This window comes from Sphaeramia orbicularis, chromosome 21, assembly GCF_902148855.1.
Source record: "Sphaeramia orbicularis chromosome 21, fSphaOr1.1, whole genome shotgun sequence".
Lineage (NCBI taxonomy): Eukaryota > Metazoa > Chordata > Actinopteri > Kurtiformes > Apogonidae > Sphaeramia > Sphaeramia orbicularis.
This window is the reverse complement of record NC_043977.1, coordinates 19,356,682-19,375,890: the sequence shown is the minus strand read 5'-3', so window position 1 is coordinate 19,375,890 and position 19,209 is coordinate 19,356,682. Positions and strand designations below refer to the sequence as shown.

Sequence of the window (19,209 nt, the reverse complement as noted above, 5' to 3'; positions counted from 1 at the left end):
CTTTCGTCCCATCCTTTCCTCTCTGCTGTTGTCATTAGTATAGTAAAGGATCTAAACTCTTTCCTTTTCACAGTCGTTTCTCGGTCTCTTTATGACTTCCTTTACTCACTGGAGTTTGTTTTGAAACTTCATGAAGCTCAGGAACAGTAAACAGGCATCATGAGACATGACTGGAAATTCTTGACATGCCAGGTTTTTATAGAAGGGAGCTCATTCAGGATACACGGTTCTGAGCGTTGAGAATGATTTATAGTGACAGGTTCTTAAAGATAGTCCTCAGGCACACTCAAATAAAATGTGGGAACCTGCATAAGAATTTCTTGCCAAACAAATCCTCGCTCGATTCCTGTACGTGCACATATCCAGGTCAAAGCCATCAGCCAACGCACCCAGACAAACTGCAAACCTCCTAATTAGAGCCTCCACCACATGCTATGACAACCTGAATGAGTCACAATCAACACCATTCAGCCCCAATTATGTTTAATGCATCAAACAATAAAATCTCCATGTTTGGAGTCTGAAGAATAAACAGGCCAATAAAACGGCTGGAATGATGGATAACGAACCACCACTGTTACGTCACAGGTGTCCTTACACACTCCAGAAAAAGAGAGAAAAGAGGAATTAAAAGGAGAAAGAAAAAGGAAGAATTCTGTCTGAAAAGGAGAAAGAAAAAGGAAGAATTCTGTCTGAAAAGGAGAAAGAAAAAGAAAGAATTCTGTCTGAAAAGGAGAAAGAAAAAGAAAGAATTCTGTCTGTCTTCTTTCTTTCTTTCTTTCTTTCTTTCCTTCCTTCCTTCCTTCCTTCCTTCCGTCCGTCTGTCCGTCCGTCCTTCTTTCTTTCTTTCTTTCTTTCTTTCTTTCTTTCGTCCCATCCTCTCCTCTCCACTGCTGTCATTCGTATAGTAAAGGATCTAAACTCTTTCTCTTTCACAGTCGTTTCTCTCTCTTTATGAGTTCTTTCTTTCATTCTTTCGTTCGTTCATTCTTTTGTTCGTTTGTTCATTCTAATTGTTCTAATCGTTCATCTATCTATCTATCTATCTATCTATCTATCTATCTATCTATCTATCTATCTATCTATCTATCTATCTATCTATCTATCTATCTATCTATCTATCTATCTATCTATCTATCTATCTATCTATCTATCTATCCTTCCTACCACTTTTTCTCTTTCTTTCTTTCTTTCTTTCACCCATAAAGACCCAGTGTTATTTTTGTGTCAGTTCCCAAATGATTTTCCCTCTCTATTTAACCTTTCTTTAAGCAATTTATCACCATTTATCATAATATTACCCTCTGTATTTTGTGTTTTTTCAGTGAAAATTAGGAATTTTCCCATATTTAATTTACTGATCATATAGATGTTCGTAAAAGCTCAGATTGAAGTTGAAGGTTATTATGTCAGAAATAGAGAAAATTGAAGAAAAAGTGACAATTTCATCAAAATCTATCATTAAATGAATGTAAACCAAGTGTCTCCATCCACTGTCATTTATTAAACTTCATGGATTTTACTGGTGAATCAATGTTGTAGATGATTCACTACAGAGCCTCTGAACATCCAAATGGGTCATATCTGATGACTATGAAAAGATGCCAAACTGTATTTTACACCAATTATTTACATGTATTGATAGGATTAGTGGATCAGAAGTTATTAAACATGTTATATCAGTCGATGCTTTCGGTTGCTGGTGGCTGTTTGGGTCTTCATGGGTTAACCAGGTAAGTTAGTTAAGAACTGATTATAGAAGAACATATGATATGAAATTATAACAAAATATAATAATAAGTCACATGCTACAGGTCACATGTATACTAGAGTAATTGTTCCTCATTCTGTTATGTTACGTGTTAGAACCTAATAAGTTTATGTTGCATTTTTAACTGTTCTTTTTTTTTTTTTATCATTCTCTTGTAAAGCTCTTTGTAATTTTGCTTTGAGAAGGTTATCCCCTTGTAAACTATTATCACAAATGTACGTCAATATTCCGCTGTTTTTGTAATGAGGTGCTGCTCAAAGCTCTTTGTGAATGTACATATGTTACCTATTATTTATAATCCCTAATGATCACGACTCTGTTTTGATAATGCTGTTATTAATTTCATGACATTCTACAGATGTTTGGATCATTTTTGTTTTGTTTGGATTGTTGACTGAAATAACTGATCATTAGCAGCACCAGTAAAACAATCTACATATCTGAGACTGGAAAATGTGTTTAATTACTATTATGACAGTTATGCTAGTTATGTCTAATGTCTCTAATATGCATCATAGTTACTGCAGGTGCTATTCAAAGTAAGAATCTACTCTTAATTAATTATCTGTGTTGCAGCAACAACACAAATAAATATTTTTTTCTATAATTGTAAATAAATTTGGGTCATTTTTCCACATGTAAGACAAAAAGGTGGCAGCTGTCTGATGGTGGACAGGGCTGAAATCATTGGTCTATAAGAATAAGATATGACTCTACTGTAGCAAGTCCATTACTGAATAAGAAGACACACATTATGTTTTAAAGTGTTTATTGTTTGTTGTGTCGCTCTTGGTGGCGATGTGGTCTGAAAATGGAGGAAAAAGAATAGGTAAATTTGAAGATGGATGGGGTAATTGCATGAAATGACCTTACCTGTGTCTTTGTGTCTGGTCCCAGGTGTTCTGGCAAAAAGAGTCCCCTGGGCCACCAGAGCACCTTTAAGAAGGTTCCGGGAGGGACCATTGTGGTAGGATTAGCAGGGGTGTTTTAATTGGATGAACTATTAAAATTATCTTATGGATATTTTAAAATTGTTCAATGTTGATTTAAAAAAGTATAGTATAGTTTTTATATGTTGTTAATGTGGTAAATAGTGGCACTGTTGGGAAATTTTTGGCTTTAAATAGTTAACTGGGGGGATGGGAAACCTACCTGTGCAGTCAGCATAGGATAGGCTGGGGGATAGGACAGCCTATAAAAGGCTGCTCTTTTTCATCATGTAGTGCGTGTGCTGCCTGGACTGGACTTGGATGACGCTTTGCACAGACAGTATATTTTAACTTCTTACCTATGTCTTTTTGTAAATATTTTTCCCTGCATTTTGGTGAGAACAAATAAAGGAAACTATGGTCTGCACCTGGACATGTTGCCTCAGCCTTGCTCTTTGCCTCCGTGCCACAAACCAATAAGCCTACTGATGACAGTGACATTTTGCCAAGTTTGAGTCACTAATAAAGAAAAAATATGTAGCGGTTATAGTTTCCAAGATACAGTTTTGGGACAAAGTGTGAAATTCTGATCATGGGTTTTACTTAAAAAGAATGTTTGTCTCAGATCTACTAGACCACCTCAAAAGACTGTCTACACATTACAATACATTCAGTTTTCAGGTTCTTTCTAGTGGAAGATTTATAAATCTATTGTATAAGGGCTGTCAAAATTAACACGTTAATGCAGATTAATACATCATCATGATTAACCCTTTCATGCATGAATTATGAGAACCTTAATCAGGATTTTTTTTTTTTTCCTGAGTGTTTTTATTCCTCTTTAGGCATGAAAAAAAAAACAATGTGATTGATTTTTTTTTTTTTTTTTTTTTTTAATCAACCTGGTTTTTATGGAGTTACAAAAATGTCCACTCAGCTACACCATGAATTTTATTCTTGAAGGAAAGAAACAGGTATTTAAAACCCAATATCATAAAGTGATATGAAAACAGTGAAATGAAACCATGTTTAATGCAGCTAATCTGATGTTTTCTCACATTCTAACATATTCTAATACTAGTTATTACTCACCTCATGGAGATAATATGTAAAAAAAAAAAAAAAAAAAAAAAAAAATATTAACAATTGATTTTCACTCAAGAACCAATCAAGAACCGCAAAGTTACAGTAATGGCATGAATTGCAATTTATGAGATGATGCATAAGTGTCCACTGTGTTGGTTGATATGGAACTAAAACAACTAAACCCATGAATATACAAGAGAACAGCTGGAGAAGAACTGTCCACTGCAGTGACCACTATGCATGAAAGGGTTAATCTGATTTAAAATCTTTAATGCAATTAACCCATCTGCAGCACAGAATCAAATCAAATTTTATTTATATAGTGCCAAATCATAACAAAAGTTATCTCATGACACTTTACATATAGGGCCGGTCGAAACCAGACTTTGAGGCCAATTGACAGAAACCCAACAGAATCCTCCAGGAGCAAATACTTGTGACTGGTGACAGTGGTGAGGAAAAACATTCTTTTAACAGGCAGAAACCTGGAGCAGACCCAGACTCCTGGAAGATTGGGGTAAAAAGATAGAAGGTAAAGGAAAAGAGAAAGAGAGAGAGAGAAAAATAGAGAGACTGGGGGAGAAGGGGGGAGTAGGGGGAGACACATGGATGCAATTGATGCACAGATAACTGAACTAGAACTGTCAAAAGTAGATCAGCTGGTGTTAGTATAATTACTAAAAACCAGAACAAAGGTCCATAACTACTACTACAAATACAAGTATTAACAGTGGATGTACTACTACTACTGCTACAACAGTTAGTACAAATAATAGAAACCTCTACCATCTATTGAACTATATAACTATAGAATGACTCTGAACGTCTCTGCCAACACATTTCGGGCAGTTTGTCCAAGTAGAGTTAGCGTCGCACATGTGCAAATGGTCAGTTGACCCGGTAGCAGAACCAACCCATAAAATGGGAGACACTAAACAGCACGTTGGCCCTCTGGGTGGAAATATAAGGACAAGATGGAACAGTTGGTTCAAGTTCTTTTGTTTTAAGTTGATTTGTTGAAACTGTTGAAGGTGTTTAGCATGTTAAATCTTCCTTGTTCTTCCCCCTTCATCCCCCCCCCCACAAATAAAGACAGTAGAATACCAAGGGGAGCTTTGAATACTTTATGAAGTTTCCCTTGGCAAAGCGAATTTGTTCAGCACCAAAAGGTAGCCAGACTACCATTCTGCTGTTAGGATGTTGGACAAGACAAGTTAGAAAAAAACTAAAAGATAAATAAACATGTTAAGTGCCTATATATTCCCTTCTTTCTTGAGTCTTTCTTGAGTCTTTCTTGAACATAGATTAAAAATGAATATTTAATCGTGATTAATTGAAATTAATCTACAACAACCCTGTGATTAATCTGATTAAAAATTTTAACTCTTTATCTCATACACTGAAAACGCCAGCTAACCAGCATTTTGTCTTTTTTTTTTTTTTTTTTCAAATTTATCTTAATAAAATATAGACAATTTAACACATTTAATCTCAGAGGCAGATCATTTCTAAAAATAAAAAAAGAGTAGATCAGTGAAATACAATACAGAGCAATGGTAAAATAATAATTTTACAACCAAGTCCTTTTGTTTTATTGCTTGGTTTGCATAATTTCTGTTTTAACCCTTTTGTCGGGCAAGTGACTATTTTTGGTAATTTCCACAAACATTTCAAGACAGTGACAGCAACAGTTACAGTGAGGACACTGAGGCAACAATCTCAGGTCCAATGTGGTCTACAGGGTCTGTAAGGTCCACCTCTGCATGAACAGTGAGTGTACCTGCTTTGTTAGGTACCATGAAGTAATGGTACTAATGTAAGGAATGATGTTCAAAGGGATAATGTGGAAGTGGACAGGGGTCTGGATCAGCACTTATGTTGGTCTAATGTTCTACAAGTGATTTTCTTTTCACTGTACATGTGTTTTTCTTGTATTTTTTTTTTTTTTTTTGCTATATACCTCTTGGATTTTTTTTTTTTTTTTTTTTGCCACTTACAGATAAGGAACCAAATATGGTAACTTCATTGACCTTGATTTTCTACATAACAATGAAAAAATTTTAATATGTCCTCCAATAACACACTAAGGTTGAATTTTTGAATTTCAGAGTATTTCTGAGTGCCCTATAAAGGGTTAATTAGACAAAAAAAATCACAATTATCATTATGTATATGGGTGCTTCAATGAAAGTGTACCCTAAAACAGGACAGAGAGGCTAAACATTCAAACAGATGTAGACTAATGTTATGAAGCAAGTTTGGAAGCACTTTGAGTCTATTTTAAATATAAATATTTACTGAGATAAAATATAACTTTTTTTTTCAATTTTATTTTTATGCAAAAATCTGCATGTAACAAGGTCAAACAGACACAAAAATTACATGCTACTATTTTTTAAAAATATCTTTTTATTCTCTCACAGGCACATTTTGGGCATTGAAGTAAATATGCAAGGGAGAGTGTTTCACAAAAATGCTCGCTGTTGCAAAATCACTCACGATTTATTTGTCTTTAAATGGGCAGGTTCCGCGTGTAACACAAGTGGACACGAGGGGAAACCTGGAATGACACTGCTGAGTCATGAAAAACCTGCATGTCTGGATTAGCAAACCACTAGGAATGTTAAATTTAACACAGTGTCTTTATTTATAGTGGTATATAAGATTATTTCAAGCCATGTTTTCCAGATCAAATGCACGGACAGGTCTCACTGTTATTGTTGTAATGTACTTATTTATTAACTGTTTGTTTCTGTAATTGTTTAACCATGTTTTTACTTTTAGCCCCCCCACCCCTACCCCTCAAGGAGCCATTGCTATTTGATCAGGCTGCATTTGTAAATAAGAATCTGTTCTTAATTGCTTGCCAGGGTACATAAAGGTTAAATTTCAAAGAAAAAACCCTAGGGAGCTTTTCCTGCCCCAGTTTTGGTCCTATTTTTGGCCCCAATACTTTATTAAAAATTCATTAATTTTGGGATGGCTCAGAGCAAGAGTATAAGTCATTAGGTCATCATTAGGTACATCCTGGGGGGAAATATGTCTAAATTTCTCTTTTATTACTGGGTTTAAAAAGCTGGTAAAGTCCCAGATACCAAAATAAACCGTTTCATGGAAAGACCCCAATATGAATGTAGTTCACTGCACCCTTATTAATGCAAAGAGACACACGTACACACACACATAAAACAAAAGAGACAACACAAACTCCCACGAAAACTATTTAATGTCTCCTCAAACATTATTTACACAATTCCAGAAAGAACAAGTGCCAGATGACTTAATGAAGACAGATCCTACATAAAATAAAAACACAGAATATTTAAATAAAAAGAGTCGAGTCTTACACTAGTCTAAGTCAAAAGTGAATTGTCTAAATATGCTAATGAGTCAAGATGTATACAGGATAGGAAAGTGCTTCTCCCGTTAATATTGTGTTAATAAAATCACCTGCATCAAACATCTCTGCTTGTTTCACTGTTTCTTATTGTTGATGGCGTCTTTAAGGCAGGACTGGTCGGCGCTGTGATCGATGCCCTAGTATTATCTGTGAAAGTGCACTTCAGGACCCAATACGTCTCCGATTCCTCTGTTTACATTCAGGTTTGGATGCCGTGCTCCAATAATTTGTGTTTACAAGGAATCAGACTGCTTAGGTTGCGGTTATAAATGTTGGGTAGGCTCAAAAACACAAGCAGTCAGTGTTTTAAGGGATTGGCTGTCATGATTTGTGTTTATCGGCGGACAGCGGTGTGCTATTGACGAGTCCTATTGGTGCTGCAGAAAATAAGTGATTTTTTTTTATTTTAAAGGCATCTGTGGCTGTATCCAAAAGTTTGTACTGTGTGTTTTTGTTGGTATTTTGTGCATTGTCACCCTATGCCGTTGCAGCAGATGTAGCAAAAATGTTTCAGACGCACTTTTCGGTTCGTTCCTCGCGTCGAGAGAAAGTCAGTCTATCACAGATTACAGGCTAAAGAAGGCATGTCAAACAGAGCTTTGACCCAGCGTCGAGCCCACACAGTTCATACAGTAGAATTTACTGATGTGACATCACAGATTATTCATATTTTTCAACTTGAGGCAAGGCTGTTAAGCAACAGTCTCTGTCCTGTATTGCAGCTATATGGTGCTTTACAAGTAACACACTTAACATGTACTGCAGCACTACGTGACCTCTAGAACCTTTTCAGAGTTTAAAGGGAGCAGAGCAAGTACAAAACTGCAAGGCAACAAAAAGACATTCAGAAGTTAGTATTTTTGTGCTACAGTGGCAAAAAAAACAACAACAACAACAATAAAAAAAAAAAAAAACAGAATAAAGTTGGGCTTTAAAAAAGGCGATAGATAGCGCTGATTCTGAGGCCTTTCACAATATTAGTCACAAAATACCAAAGCGGACGAGTTGGCTGAAATCTATCTGTTGTCAGCTCGTAGGCACCACTTGCTAAATGTAAAGTATTCATATAAAAGTCACAGGTGAGTGGTGTTCGTAATGTGGAAATACGAATGATACAAAAAAACACCGCGACAGCACGTGGCTTGCTCAACTTTAGAGACACACAACGAAGATACGAGTATTACAGAAAACCAGCGCACTATGACTGAAGATACAGCAGCTGTTACAAAACTATACAATAATGTTGCTGTTTGAGATATGTAAAGAATTATGCGACTAAGATCCAAAGTGTCGGTACATAATTATAGTGTGTGTGTGTGTTGGATACATTCATTTACTATTTTGCAAGTTTTCACTCTTCTTTGAGTGTCTCTGGGTCGATCAAGCCAGGCTGTGCCAGTGAAAGGCACTATGGAGGAGAAATTACTGCATCACCACATGACTGATACACACTACTGTACATCAGAACGATGCCTAAAACATCACTACTTGACCTGTGTCCGTGTCCATGTCTATGTCCACGTGAACATTCATCCATTGACAGGAACAGGGTTAAACTTCATTTCAACTCACCCCCAGTAAAGCATCTTCTGTTTATGACCAAACTGATCTTTTTTTTTTTTTTTTTTTTGATGTGTGTGTGTTAATTCATTGACAAAGTCTCTAAAAGAAATATTGGTGTAAAATGTGACTCCATTGAATTGGTTGAAATTGACTCAAGAGAAGTGGTAGTCGCCCAACAGGATTTACACCTAAGCCCCTTCACCGATCAAAACACACACTGGAACAGAAACACACACAAACATACACTGACATCAGAGACCCGTCAAAACAGTTCGGATCATTACATTGTCATCTGGGGTCTGGGAAATACAGTGGTAGGTACTGAAGCCCCCTGTAATCTACTTAACCCTACATTTGTATTGCAACCACTGCAGACAACTACGCTAAAAAACCTGCAATGACAGAATGAAAGAAAATGCATGAATTCAGTACTAGGTTAAATGTCTACAATATCAATATCTGTCTCTGGATTATATTCACACTGAATTATAATAACAGAATAGTGGCCACTTAAATGAAAAATAAAAAGTTTTGTTTTTTTTTATGGTTTAGCCATTTCATGGTCATATTCAATGTGAGATTTAATCTCCTAATGGCCACTTTTAAATGAATTTGGTTAACAAAAACATTCTGAGAAATAGTTTTCATAGATTATGTTGTGACAATCTTAAAACTGTTATAGTTCACATATATTTACGTATTTTCTCTACTCTAACTCCTACCCCATATTTCTGAACACACAAGCATGAATACACACAGACAACAATCGCACCTGCAAACACACACACACACACACACACACACACAATGAAACACACACACACACACACACACACACACATATGCACATACACACAGCCCTACTCTAGGGCCTCACAGTAATTTAGCTCTACAGAGGGTAGAGCATAACAGTGAGATTGCCACTTTGCTTGACTGTAGTTGGTCCAGGCAGTCATGTGATCATTGCAGGTTTAAGACGAGGGCAGCAGGTTGCTCAGAACTGAAAATAGAAAGAATGGCATAATCAAATCACAAAGTTCATGAAGAAGTAAAAGCATGACATGTGTTTAACCCATAAAGACCCAAACATCTACCGGTGACCAAAAGTGTCTACTAAGGCTAATGATGAGGGACTACAGATGGAAATTAGTACTGCTGCTACAATCTGGCATATTTACAGCTGCAAATGTTGGAGATGTTCATTAATATGCACTGTCCCTAATAAATAAATAAATGACGTTCATTTTGTCTTCTGTTAATGTAGTTTAACCCATAAAGACCCATAAAGACCCACTGCTACTTTTGTGGTAGTTTCCAAATGAATCTTTCTCTCTATTTAACATTTCTTAAATGATTTATCACCATTTATTATAATATTATCCTTTGTATTTTGTGTTTTTTAGTGTATATCATGTATTTTCCTATATTCAATTTACCGATCATGTAGATGTTCATTAAGACTCAGATTAAAGTTTAAGGTTATTGTACCAGAAAGAGAGAAAACTGAGGAAAAAGTCACTTTTTCAACAAATATATTAATAACTGAATGTAAAAACAAGTATCTTCATCCAACTCCATGGATTTTACTGGTGGACCAATGTAGAAGATGACAGTGTTTCCACAGTAGCGTCCAAATGGGTTATATCTGACACTGCATTTTACAGCAATTATTTACATGTATTGATAGGATTAATGGATCAACAGGTATTAAACAGTTTAGAGCAGTAGACACTTTTAATTATACTTTCCTTTTTCTTTTGTTCAGACAAGGTATAGTTTTTAGATGTTACCTGCTTGACAGTTTCGACTGTGACTCCAGTCTTTCTCAGAAGTGTCATCTGACGTGCTGCTGATATGTCATTCATCATTCATCCAGAAACCATCCAAGGCGGGGGAGGCGTGGTCGGCTCGACTGGCTCTGATTGGTTAGTCGAGCCGACCAGCTGATAAATGACACATCAGCAGCACGTCGGATGACACTTCGGTGAAAGACTGGAGTCACAGACGAAACTGTCAAGCAGCTAACATCTAAAAACTATACCTTGTCTGAACAAAAGAAAAGTATAATTAAAAGTATCTACTGCTCTAAACTGTTTAATACCTGTTGATCCATTAATCCTATCAATACATGTAAATAATTGCTGTAAAATGCAGTCTCTTGTCTTTTCATGGTCATCAGATATGACCCATTTGGACGTTACCATGGAAACACTGTCATCTTCTACACTGATTCACCAGTAAAGCCCACGGAGTTGGATGGAGATACTTGTTTTTATATTCAGTTATTAATATCTTTGTTGGAAAAAGTGACTGTTTCCTCACTTTTCTCTCTTTCTGGTACAATAACCATCATCTTTAATCTGAGTCTTAATGAACATCTACATGATTGGTAAATTAAATATAGGAAAATACATGATATACACTAAAAAACACAAAATACAGAGGATAATATTATAATAAATGGTAATAAATCATGTAAGAAACGTTAAATAGAGAGAAAGATTCATTTGGAAACTACCACAAAAGTAGCAGTGGGTCTTTATGGGTTAAAGTAATATATCTTGTGTGTAGCCTGTTTACATGTGTTTCGTACCTTGGGGATCTGACTGAGCCTCTGCTGCTGCGTCAGCTTTGCGTGCAGCTTCTGGATCTGCTTCTAATCACAGATTGACAAAATCAGAGGGGTGCAGAAGAAAGACACAGAAAAAGAAGGCAGACAAGGTTTCATATGCCAATTCTGATTTCACAGGCATTTAACTAATGAAATCCTTTTCCTACTCATTAGAAAAGATCACTTTATGTTGTCCCCTTTAGCTAATTTAACAATGTGGGATTTGTCACTCTTCAAGTATTTGCATGGCTGTATAGCTTCGTTGACCATAAATTAGGGAATGACAGGAACAGCACCCAAGGGGAGTTTCTGGGGATGTTAATATTTCTTAGTTCTAATTGCTTATTACCATCACCGTGAAACATTGCTTCGTTTTATATGCTGTAAAAGCTCAAATCCATTCCAGTTATTATCAGTGAAGAGGCTTCTGGCTGTACAAGCTGATGACATTAGCAATTACAATTCTTCAGATTCCATCGGAGGGAGATTCATTTATATTCATGACTAGTGAATGAGCTGTCTCTGAAATTATTATTAAACGACTACACAAGAGCAGAATTCATGAATCCGTTCCAATTTTGATACTTGAACTGAACTAAATGACTTCAAAGTTTAATCCTAAATGTTGAATCTGACTTTTGCCCTACATCGGTAAAGCTCAGGGATCTATGCTCATGTTGACGGTAAATAAAAACTTTGCCGAATTGGCAGTATTGGTATGCAGGATGTTGATGACATTCTAAAAGCAGTAAAGCTGAGTCTGCTTTGTTTCAAAGAATTGCTGACCCCTATAACTTGGACTATTTAGACCAAAACGCACAACCTGCCTATCTTGCACTTGAACCTACAACGTTAAAAAGTGAGACTGGAGTGAATTAATTGTCAGGAAATAAAAGTAACAAAAAAAGATAATAGTAAACTAAGTTGAAATAAACATATTCAAGTCATTTATGGATTACATCCTGAACAGTTTCAGGAGAAAACTATATGATTTTTGACAATGAAAGGATACTGACTTATTTTAATGCCTATAAATAAGGTAATTAATTGAAATAACTGTTCAATTTTTGCTGATTTTGAGAATTAAAAAGTAAATAAAGTTCAATGATACTCTGATGATGAAAAAGTTGAAAAACATGCTGTCCATATGTTTTATTAATTTATTGTACGGTATTGATGTCTTTTATACAAATGTTGTGAAAAGTGAGATAATTTGTTGAGCTAAGCACGAAATCCCTTGTAATTATTTTTTTTGTTATGAGGCAAACCGAACATTTTTTTTTTTTAGCCAACAAAATTTTACTTAAAGCTTCAATTGGTCAAAACCCTGAGCTATTTTTTGTCAAATATACTGTTACCCATAAAGTTGGAATGATTTTATTTATTTTTTATTCCTTTTTATTCACATCAGTAATCACCTTAGCCCAAGAGGAATTATTACATACTGAGTCCCAGTTGCACTTTATCTATCAAGAATTAACAACATGATATTACCATTTAATTCCAACCAATATTATGGGCAACAGCGTATATAGGAAAAATAACTTACAACAAGTAAGTCAAATAACCTCCATTGTATTAAATATTTAAGTTGCATTAAGTACAAATGATGAACTTTTTAATAATACATTAAATTAATAATTCACAGCTTTACATGTGCTTAATAATATTATGTGTCACATTGTTGCCATAGCACTTGAAGGAACTGATGGTCTCATTATGTTTTCTGTTGGGTTTCTGTAAATTGGCTTCAGAGTCTGGTTCCAATTGGCTCTATATGTAAAGTATCATGAGATAACTTTTGTTATGATTCGGCACTATATAAATAAAATTTGATTGATTGATTGATGGTTTAGTTTTATTATAGTATGGTCTTTGTTGTTGTTGTCAGGTGACCTTCATGTCATAAGAAAGGGCAGGATTATCTCGCAGATAGTGTGAAAATGTGGAGTCATCCTTGTTCTCACCATTTAATGTGAAAACTTAAAATCTAAAAATTTGCAGATAGGAGGTTAAAAAAAAACACTAATTTTTCATAAATTTTGAAGCGAGTAGTTTAAATTTTGGCTCATTTGGGGGTGGGAGCGACCATATTTGGACGAAATAGGCGGAGTTGTGGTAGTGTGAAGGGGTCAGAGCCATCTTCAAGGAGTTCATGGTTGAGCTAATGTTAAATGATAGCTTCTCATTAATCTCATCTAGCATTAGCATTACAACGTTTAATTTTAATGTTCAATATTAAATAAATTTAATTCAACATTTTTTTGCTCAATTCAACCAAAAAAATCTGCCAATGGAACAAATGGAAATAATCTTGGTAAGATTTCTTGAAATTAGTTTTTTCAAGATCTATTGTCTAAAAATAAGTTCTGGATTTTGATTTGATTTTTTTGTGAAGTAAGTAAAGCAAAGATGCCTGTAGCTCCATTTCAAGTTCATTACAGCCAGTCAGATACTGTACAGTCCTGCATGGTTTTATTTACTCTTAAAGAATCTGAAGCTCTGATACGAGTTATTTTAAATTCAGTAAATAACATCTGGAAGTTCTGTTTCACTGTTTTTATAATGCGACCTGAACAGCATTGAGATTAAAACCAAAACATATAGACACAAGGGTCTACTTATGATTTGTATTCTAAGTTTTTTTTTTTTTTTAATTATTCTGAAAATTTAATAAGTCATCCAGACACTTACCCTGTCTATTTTGGAAGCACAGTTTCTTCTTCACATAGGTGAAGTATCCGGTGACTGCTCCCACTGCTGCCACGACAACCGCAGACAGGATGGCCGCTAAGGAACCTGAACCCTCTGAAGAGGAAACAGGCAAATACATGTTACTGACACGTTAAAGTTTGCACCTCTAAAGCACTATTTTAACAAAGTAGGCTCAGTTTTTCACTTGAACATCTTTTCTAGGCCACTGAAAATGTCACCTATTATGAACTGGCACTGAGTATTTCTGTTGTAGCGGAAATAATGAATAGCATTTCATCTGCAAGGCTCAATAACATGTATGTGTGTGTATGTGAGAGACTCTTCTTCACTTGTATATGCTATAATTTAAGCCCCTTAAGGCATTCACAGTAACAGCATGAATCTTTCTGCACCTGCCACCCTGTTACTATGACAACACCGAAGGGAATAGTATTCAAGGTGTGTCATAGCATTCAGGAAATGCCAGTCATTGCAGCTATCACATGCAGAAAAACAGACACATGCATACAGTATGACAGCACTACCAACGTTCTGATAAGTCCTCCTGCAGGTGGACCGAGAGGATCGCCAGAAAGCATAAGACATAATGTACTTGTGGCATGTAAAATAACATAGCGACACAAGTTTTTGCAGAACACAATAGATATGTGAGCAGTTACTACTTTGAATAAAAGACAGTTTTTGTACTAAATTTCAAAAAGGCATGTAAGATGAGATATTTAAGAATAAAATCCATATAAATCAAGAATATGATGAAAAATATACGGTATGTATATCTAACCAATATTTTCTGGTATTAGATTACACATTAAACAAATACTTGATAAACTGGGTTAGTGAAGAAACTATATTACAGGCTTTCTGATAATTAAAAACCATTAAACACCCAAACAGCCACTAGTGACCAGAAGCATCTGCTCATCTAAAATGGTTAATAACATCTGAACTAATCCTATCAATACAGTTAAATAATTCAGGTAAAATGCAGTTTCTCAGCTTTTTAGTGGCATTAGGTGTATCTTTTTTTTTTTTTTTTTTTTGGATGTTCAGAGATTCTGTAGCAAACACTCAAACACCATCCTCCTCTGCAACATTAATTCTTTAATAAAATAGGCTGTAGATATGTATACTTGTATATTTTGCTGAAAAAGTCACTTTCTTTTCAGGTTTGAATAAGGTAACCGCTGAATTTATTCTGACCTTTCATGAACATGGTCAGTAAATTAAACACGCTTTTCCGTGAACAATGCAGAAAATAAAACAACAAGAAGTAAAAGTAAATCACTTCATTTGGAAGTCATTACAAAAAAAAAAAAAGTCTATGTCTTTATTGCATTCTGTTTCTAATTAATGTCATAAATCTCTCTGACATTTCCAATCTCTTTATTTGTGCTATCAGTTATCATAAAAACTACAGGCTATGACTGGAAATCTGACAGTCTTACATAATGGATAATCTTTGTTTGTGATATAATCTATTTTTATGAAAGCATCCAGATTTTGTCATTGAAAAATTAAATAAGTGCTATCCAGCTTTTACAACTCCAGTAATACTTATTTTAAATGGACCAAACACCAGTATACTGTTTCTTGTACTGTAATTCGTCTCAATATTGTAATAATTACACTTCAAATATGCAGAATTGGAGTCAAATAACTACAAAAGGTGCCACATCACAGTGTGTATTCCAAATAAAATTCAAATCAGAAACAGCAAAAATATGTTTGGATATAAAACTGGGCTACACTTTACAACAGGTGATAAAAATAATGATTCAGATTGTAAATCGTGGCCAAATTGGAGACACACAGTTGCGGAAAAAATTATTAGACCATCCCTTGTTTTCTTCAATTTCTTGTTCATTTTAATGCCTGATACAACTAAAGGTACATTTGTTTGGACAAATATAATGATAATAACGAAAATATCTCATAAGAGTTGAATTTCAGAGCTGATATCTAGCCATTTTCCATGATTTTCTTGATAATAACGAAAATCACTTCAGTTCTTACATCAATATCTATGACATTGTACTGACAAAAACAGTGCTTTTAGGCATTCCATGTTTTCTTTTCTGTCTGTTTTAGTCACATGATACACACAGGAGTTAGTACTTGATTGCATAACCATTGTTTTTGAGGACTTTTGATGGTCTAATAATTATTTTCCGCGACTGTAAAAGTACTCAAACTAGGCCTGTGTATCAGAGTCAACATTAGCATAAGATAAGTACAAGAAAATTAAAAAAGAGCTAACTTTGAGAGCTAAAATAAATTTATACTTGCTTTTGATCAGCTTTTTAGTGAAAATGTGATGTTTGACTCCACAGGTGTAGTACAAAACAACAAACCAAAACAGTGAATCACAACAGTAAACAAAAGATGAGAAAAAACGTGTGAGTGAGATGAGTCAAAAACATGTAGGTGCGTGAGTCACTTAATTAAACGGACAAATGAGTCAGTAGTGAAACTAAGTTGAATAAAAATGTGAGAAAGTGAGTCAGTAAAACAATGTGGGTGTAGGTAGGACATGTATGTACATGATCATTAACACATAACATACAAGTTTGACTGGATTAAAGCAACTGCCTGAACACACACAAACTGAAGGAAGCAACCCCTGCGCTCTGACTCCAAGCAACAAATTTTATTCATGAAGGACGTGTTGATACAAAAAGTGACCTGAGTCAGTGTGCTCATGTTTGTTTTTTCATCGATACTACTTTTACGAGCCTTAAGTAACTCAAACAGTGCATAAACACACAAAAAGATAAAGTAGTCGCTGTTCCATTGGACATCTGCGCAAAACTTTACAGATATTTTCTAAATGTCGAAAAAACAGAAGTAGGTAATGTTGGTTTTTCCATTAAATCACAAATGCGATGATTTGTTTATTTATTATCGTGAGACGACACGAGAAGTCATTCCATAAAGATGGTGACAAATGGAAATATCATGTTGATTTACAGATATATTCATTATTATTATTATATATTACCCCTCAATCCCGTGCTAAATTAAAAATTATTCGGTTTCCTGGTGCGTCCACACATACCGCGCCATGTTTCTTTTAAAACTCTTCTTCTTTGCTTGTTGTAATGTCTGTCAACATGCATTTTTTTAATTCACGTGAGTCTAGTTGTGGAAAAAGGTCTTTCCACTGCAGTTTTGCTATGCCCGAAAAACCACTTCTTGCCAGCGCAAAAACTTTTAAAGTTTTCCTGAAATAGTCATTTTTCCAACAGGAAAATTGTTATGTGCAAGTTATATTTGAGGGTGAATGGAAAAGCGACTAGTGACAGGCTAAAATGTGAATTAAATGTATATAAATAAAGCATCAGAAGTCAAAGAAACACACAACACCTGTTTTATGTTACTATGATTTTAAAATAAAGGTGTTCTGCTCTATTGTGTTTTTTACATAGTTACTGAAACTAGTTTAGTTCTTGAGTCAAACACGTTAACTTCTGCAGTGGCAAGACTTTCCCACTGACAGAAAGTTACGCAAGTTCAAAGTTAAGTTCAAGTGATAAAAGAAAGTATGGAAAATGTCAGCGGAGTAGCAGCAGCAGCAAGAATACACCTTAGGGCTTTTTCAGTGTCACAAAACAATACAAGAAGGAGATAAAGTACGCTTACCTTTGGCCTTAGGTGCATCTGTGCAGAAAAAGAAAAGACAGAAATACACTTAAAAATCATAAATCAGATCGAAAGCACTTAGAAATACAATGGAAGTTACACAATAAAAAAGATGGTAGTGAACGATTTATTCAAATAAGTCCAAACATGCAGAAACATGCACCTGTGAACTGCGATCTGCTACAGGAGACTTCCAGAAGCAGCATTTCTAATATATATAGTGTGACTAGAAAGGGGTATTAATTCTGAAAGAAGACCAGTAGATCAAAGTGTTTGTACTAAAACAATAGGACAAAGATATTTTCCGCTGACTGTAGTATCCTATTTGTATTCTCACAGGCATGCTAGTAATATCCTGTGTGTTTCACCAGGTTTAAGAAGTGCACAAATGTCTGAAAGACAGATGTATGATTGGGATTTATCCATTTAAACATGTGACTCATGCATGTGTCAGAAGTAAATAAATAGCAAAGAGTGTGACCAAGCATGTGAAAGGAAATAAAAAGTAGGTATGCATGTAATTTGTGGTTGTTTCAGCCTTGGGGGCGTTCAGAAATTAAGAGTTTCTGTTCTAACCAGCATGCAAAAACCCACACAAACGCAACACCGTGCAATGTTCCATTTGTGCAATCGTGCAGATGCTGGTATAATATTGGAGATAAAATACCCAAGGCAGACACACACAAACTCTATGTCTGTCCCTGTCTCTGATCTTAAAAATGATCCCTATGCAAACTACTTTGTTATCGCCGCTGTCTGTAAACGCATTCGACATCACGGTTGGCCGGTACCTGCTTCGACTTGACAAAGCTGCTAATAACACAGCACTAAAGAAGAGCTCCATAATGATTATACTACACCAACCTACACGATCAGTTTACAGATGGGGAATAAATGGGTGAACATTAAGACAAGCTGTTCTAGAAAGATCTTCTATTCACGCACTTCTGTTAAATTGCCCCGTGGCTAGTGATTATACTTTCACTAGAGGTAAAATGAATAAAGTCGGCCTGTTTTTTAGAGAAGAAAGAAATAAAAAACATGTTAAAAGTCTCAATAAATTATGATCTGCCTGAAGATTTCTAAAAGGTACTTGGGTGCACAGTGTTTAACCCATAAAGACCCAAACTCCTCTACTGATCAAAAATGTTTAATTCTATCAATACATGTAAATAATTGGTGTAAAATACAGTTTGTCATCTTTTCATGATCATCAGATATGACCCATTCAGATGTTCAGAGGCTCCGTAGTGAACATGGAAACACCGTCATCTCCTACAACATTGATTCACCAGTAAAACCCATGGAGTTGGATCAGTGACCAAGAATGAAGATGCTTGGTTTACGTTAAGTTATTGATATATTTGCTGAAAAAGATCACTTTTTCTTCAGTTTTTTCTGTTTTTGATATAATAACCCTCAACTTTAATCTGAGCTTTTATGAAAATCTACATGATCAGTAAATTAAATACAGGAAAATACCCAATTTTCACTG

The 19,209-nt window shown here is 35.2% G+C and overlaps 1 protein-coding gene across 1 annotated transcript in view; it reads right to left on the bottom strand.

Moving 5' to 3' along the window:
- Positions 1–6,994: 6,994 nt before the first annotated feature.
- LOC115412749 (skin secretory protein xP2) overlaps positions 6,995–19,209 on the bottom strand; it is a 29,135-nt gene continuing 16,920 nt past the window's right edge. The window contains exons 7-10 of the mRNA XM_030125390.1: positions 17,715–17,732; positions 14,055–14,168; positions 11,343–11,405; positions 6,995–9,749 (exon numbers count right to left, since the gene is read on the bottom strand). Of these exons, the coding sequence (XP_029981250.1) occupies positions 9,721–9,749; positions 11,343–11,405; positions 14,055–14,168; positions 17,715–17,732 (224 nt within the window). The 3' untranslated portion in view covers positions 6,995–9,720. The remainder of the gene's footprint in view (positions 9,750–11,342; positions 11,406–14,054; positions 14,169–17,714; positions 17,733–19,209) is intronic.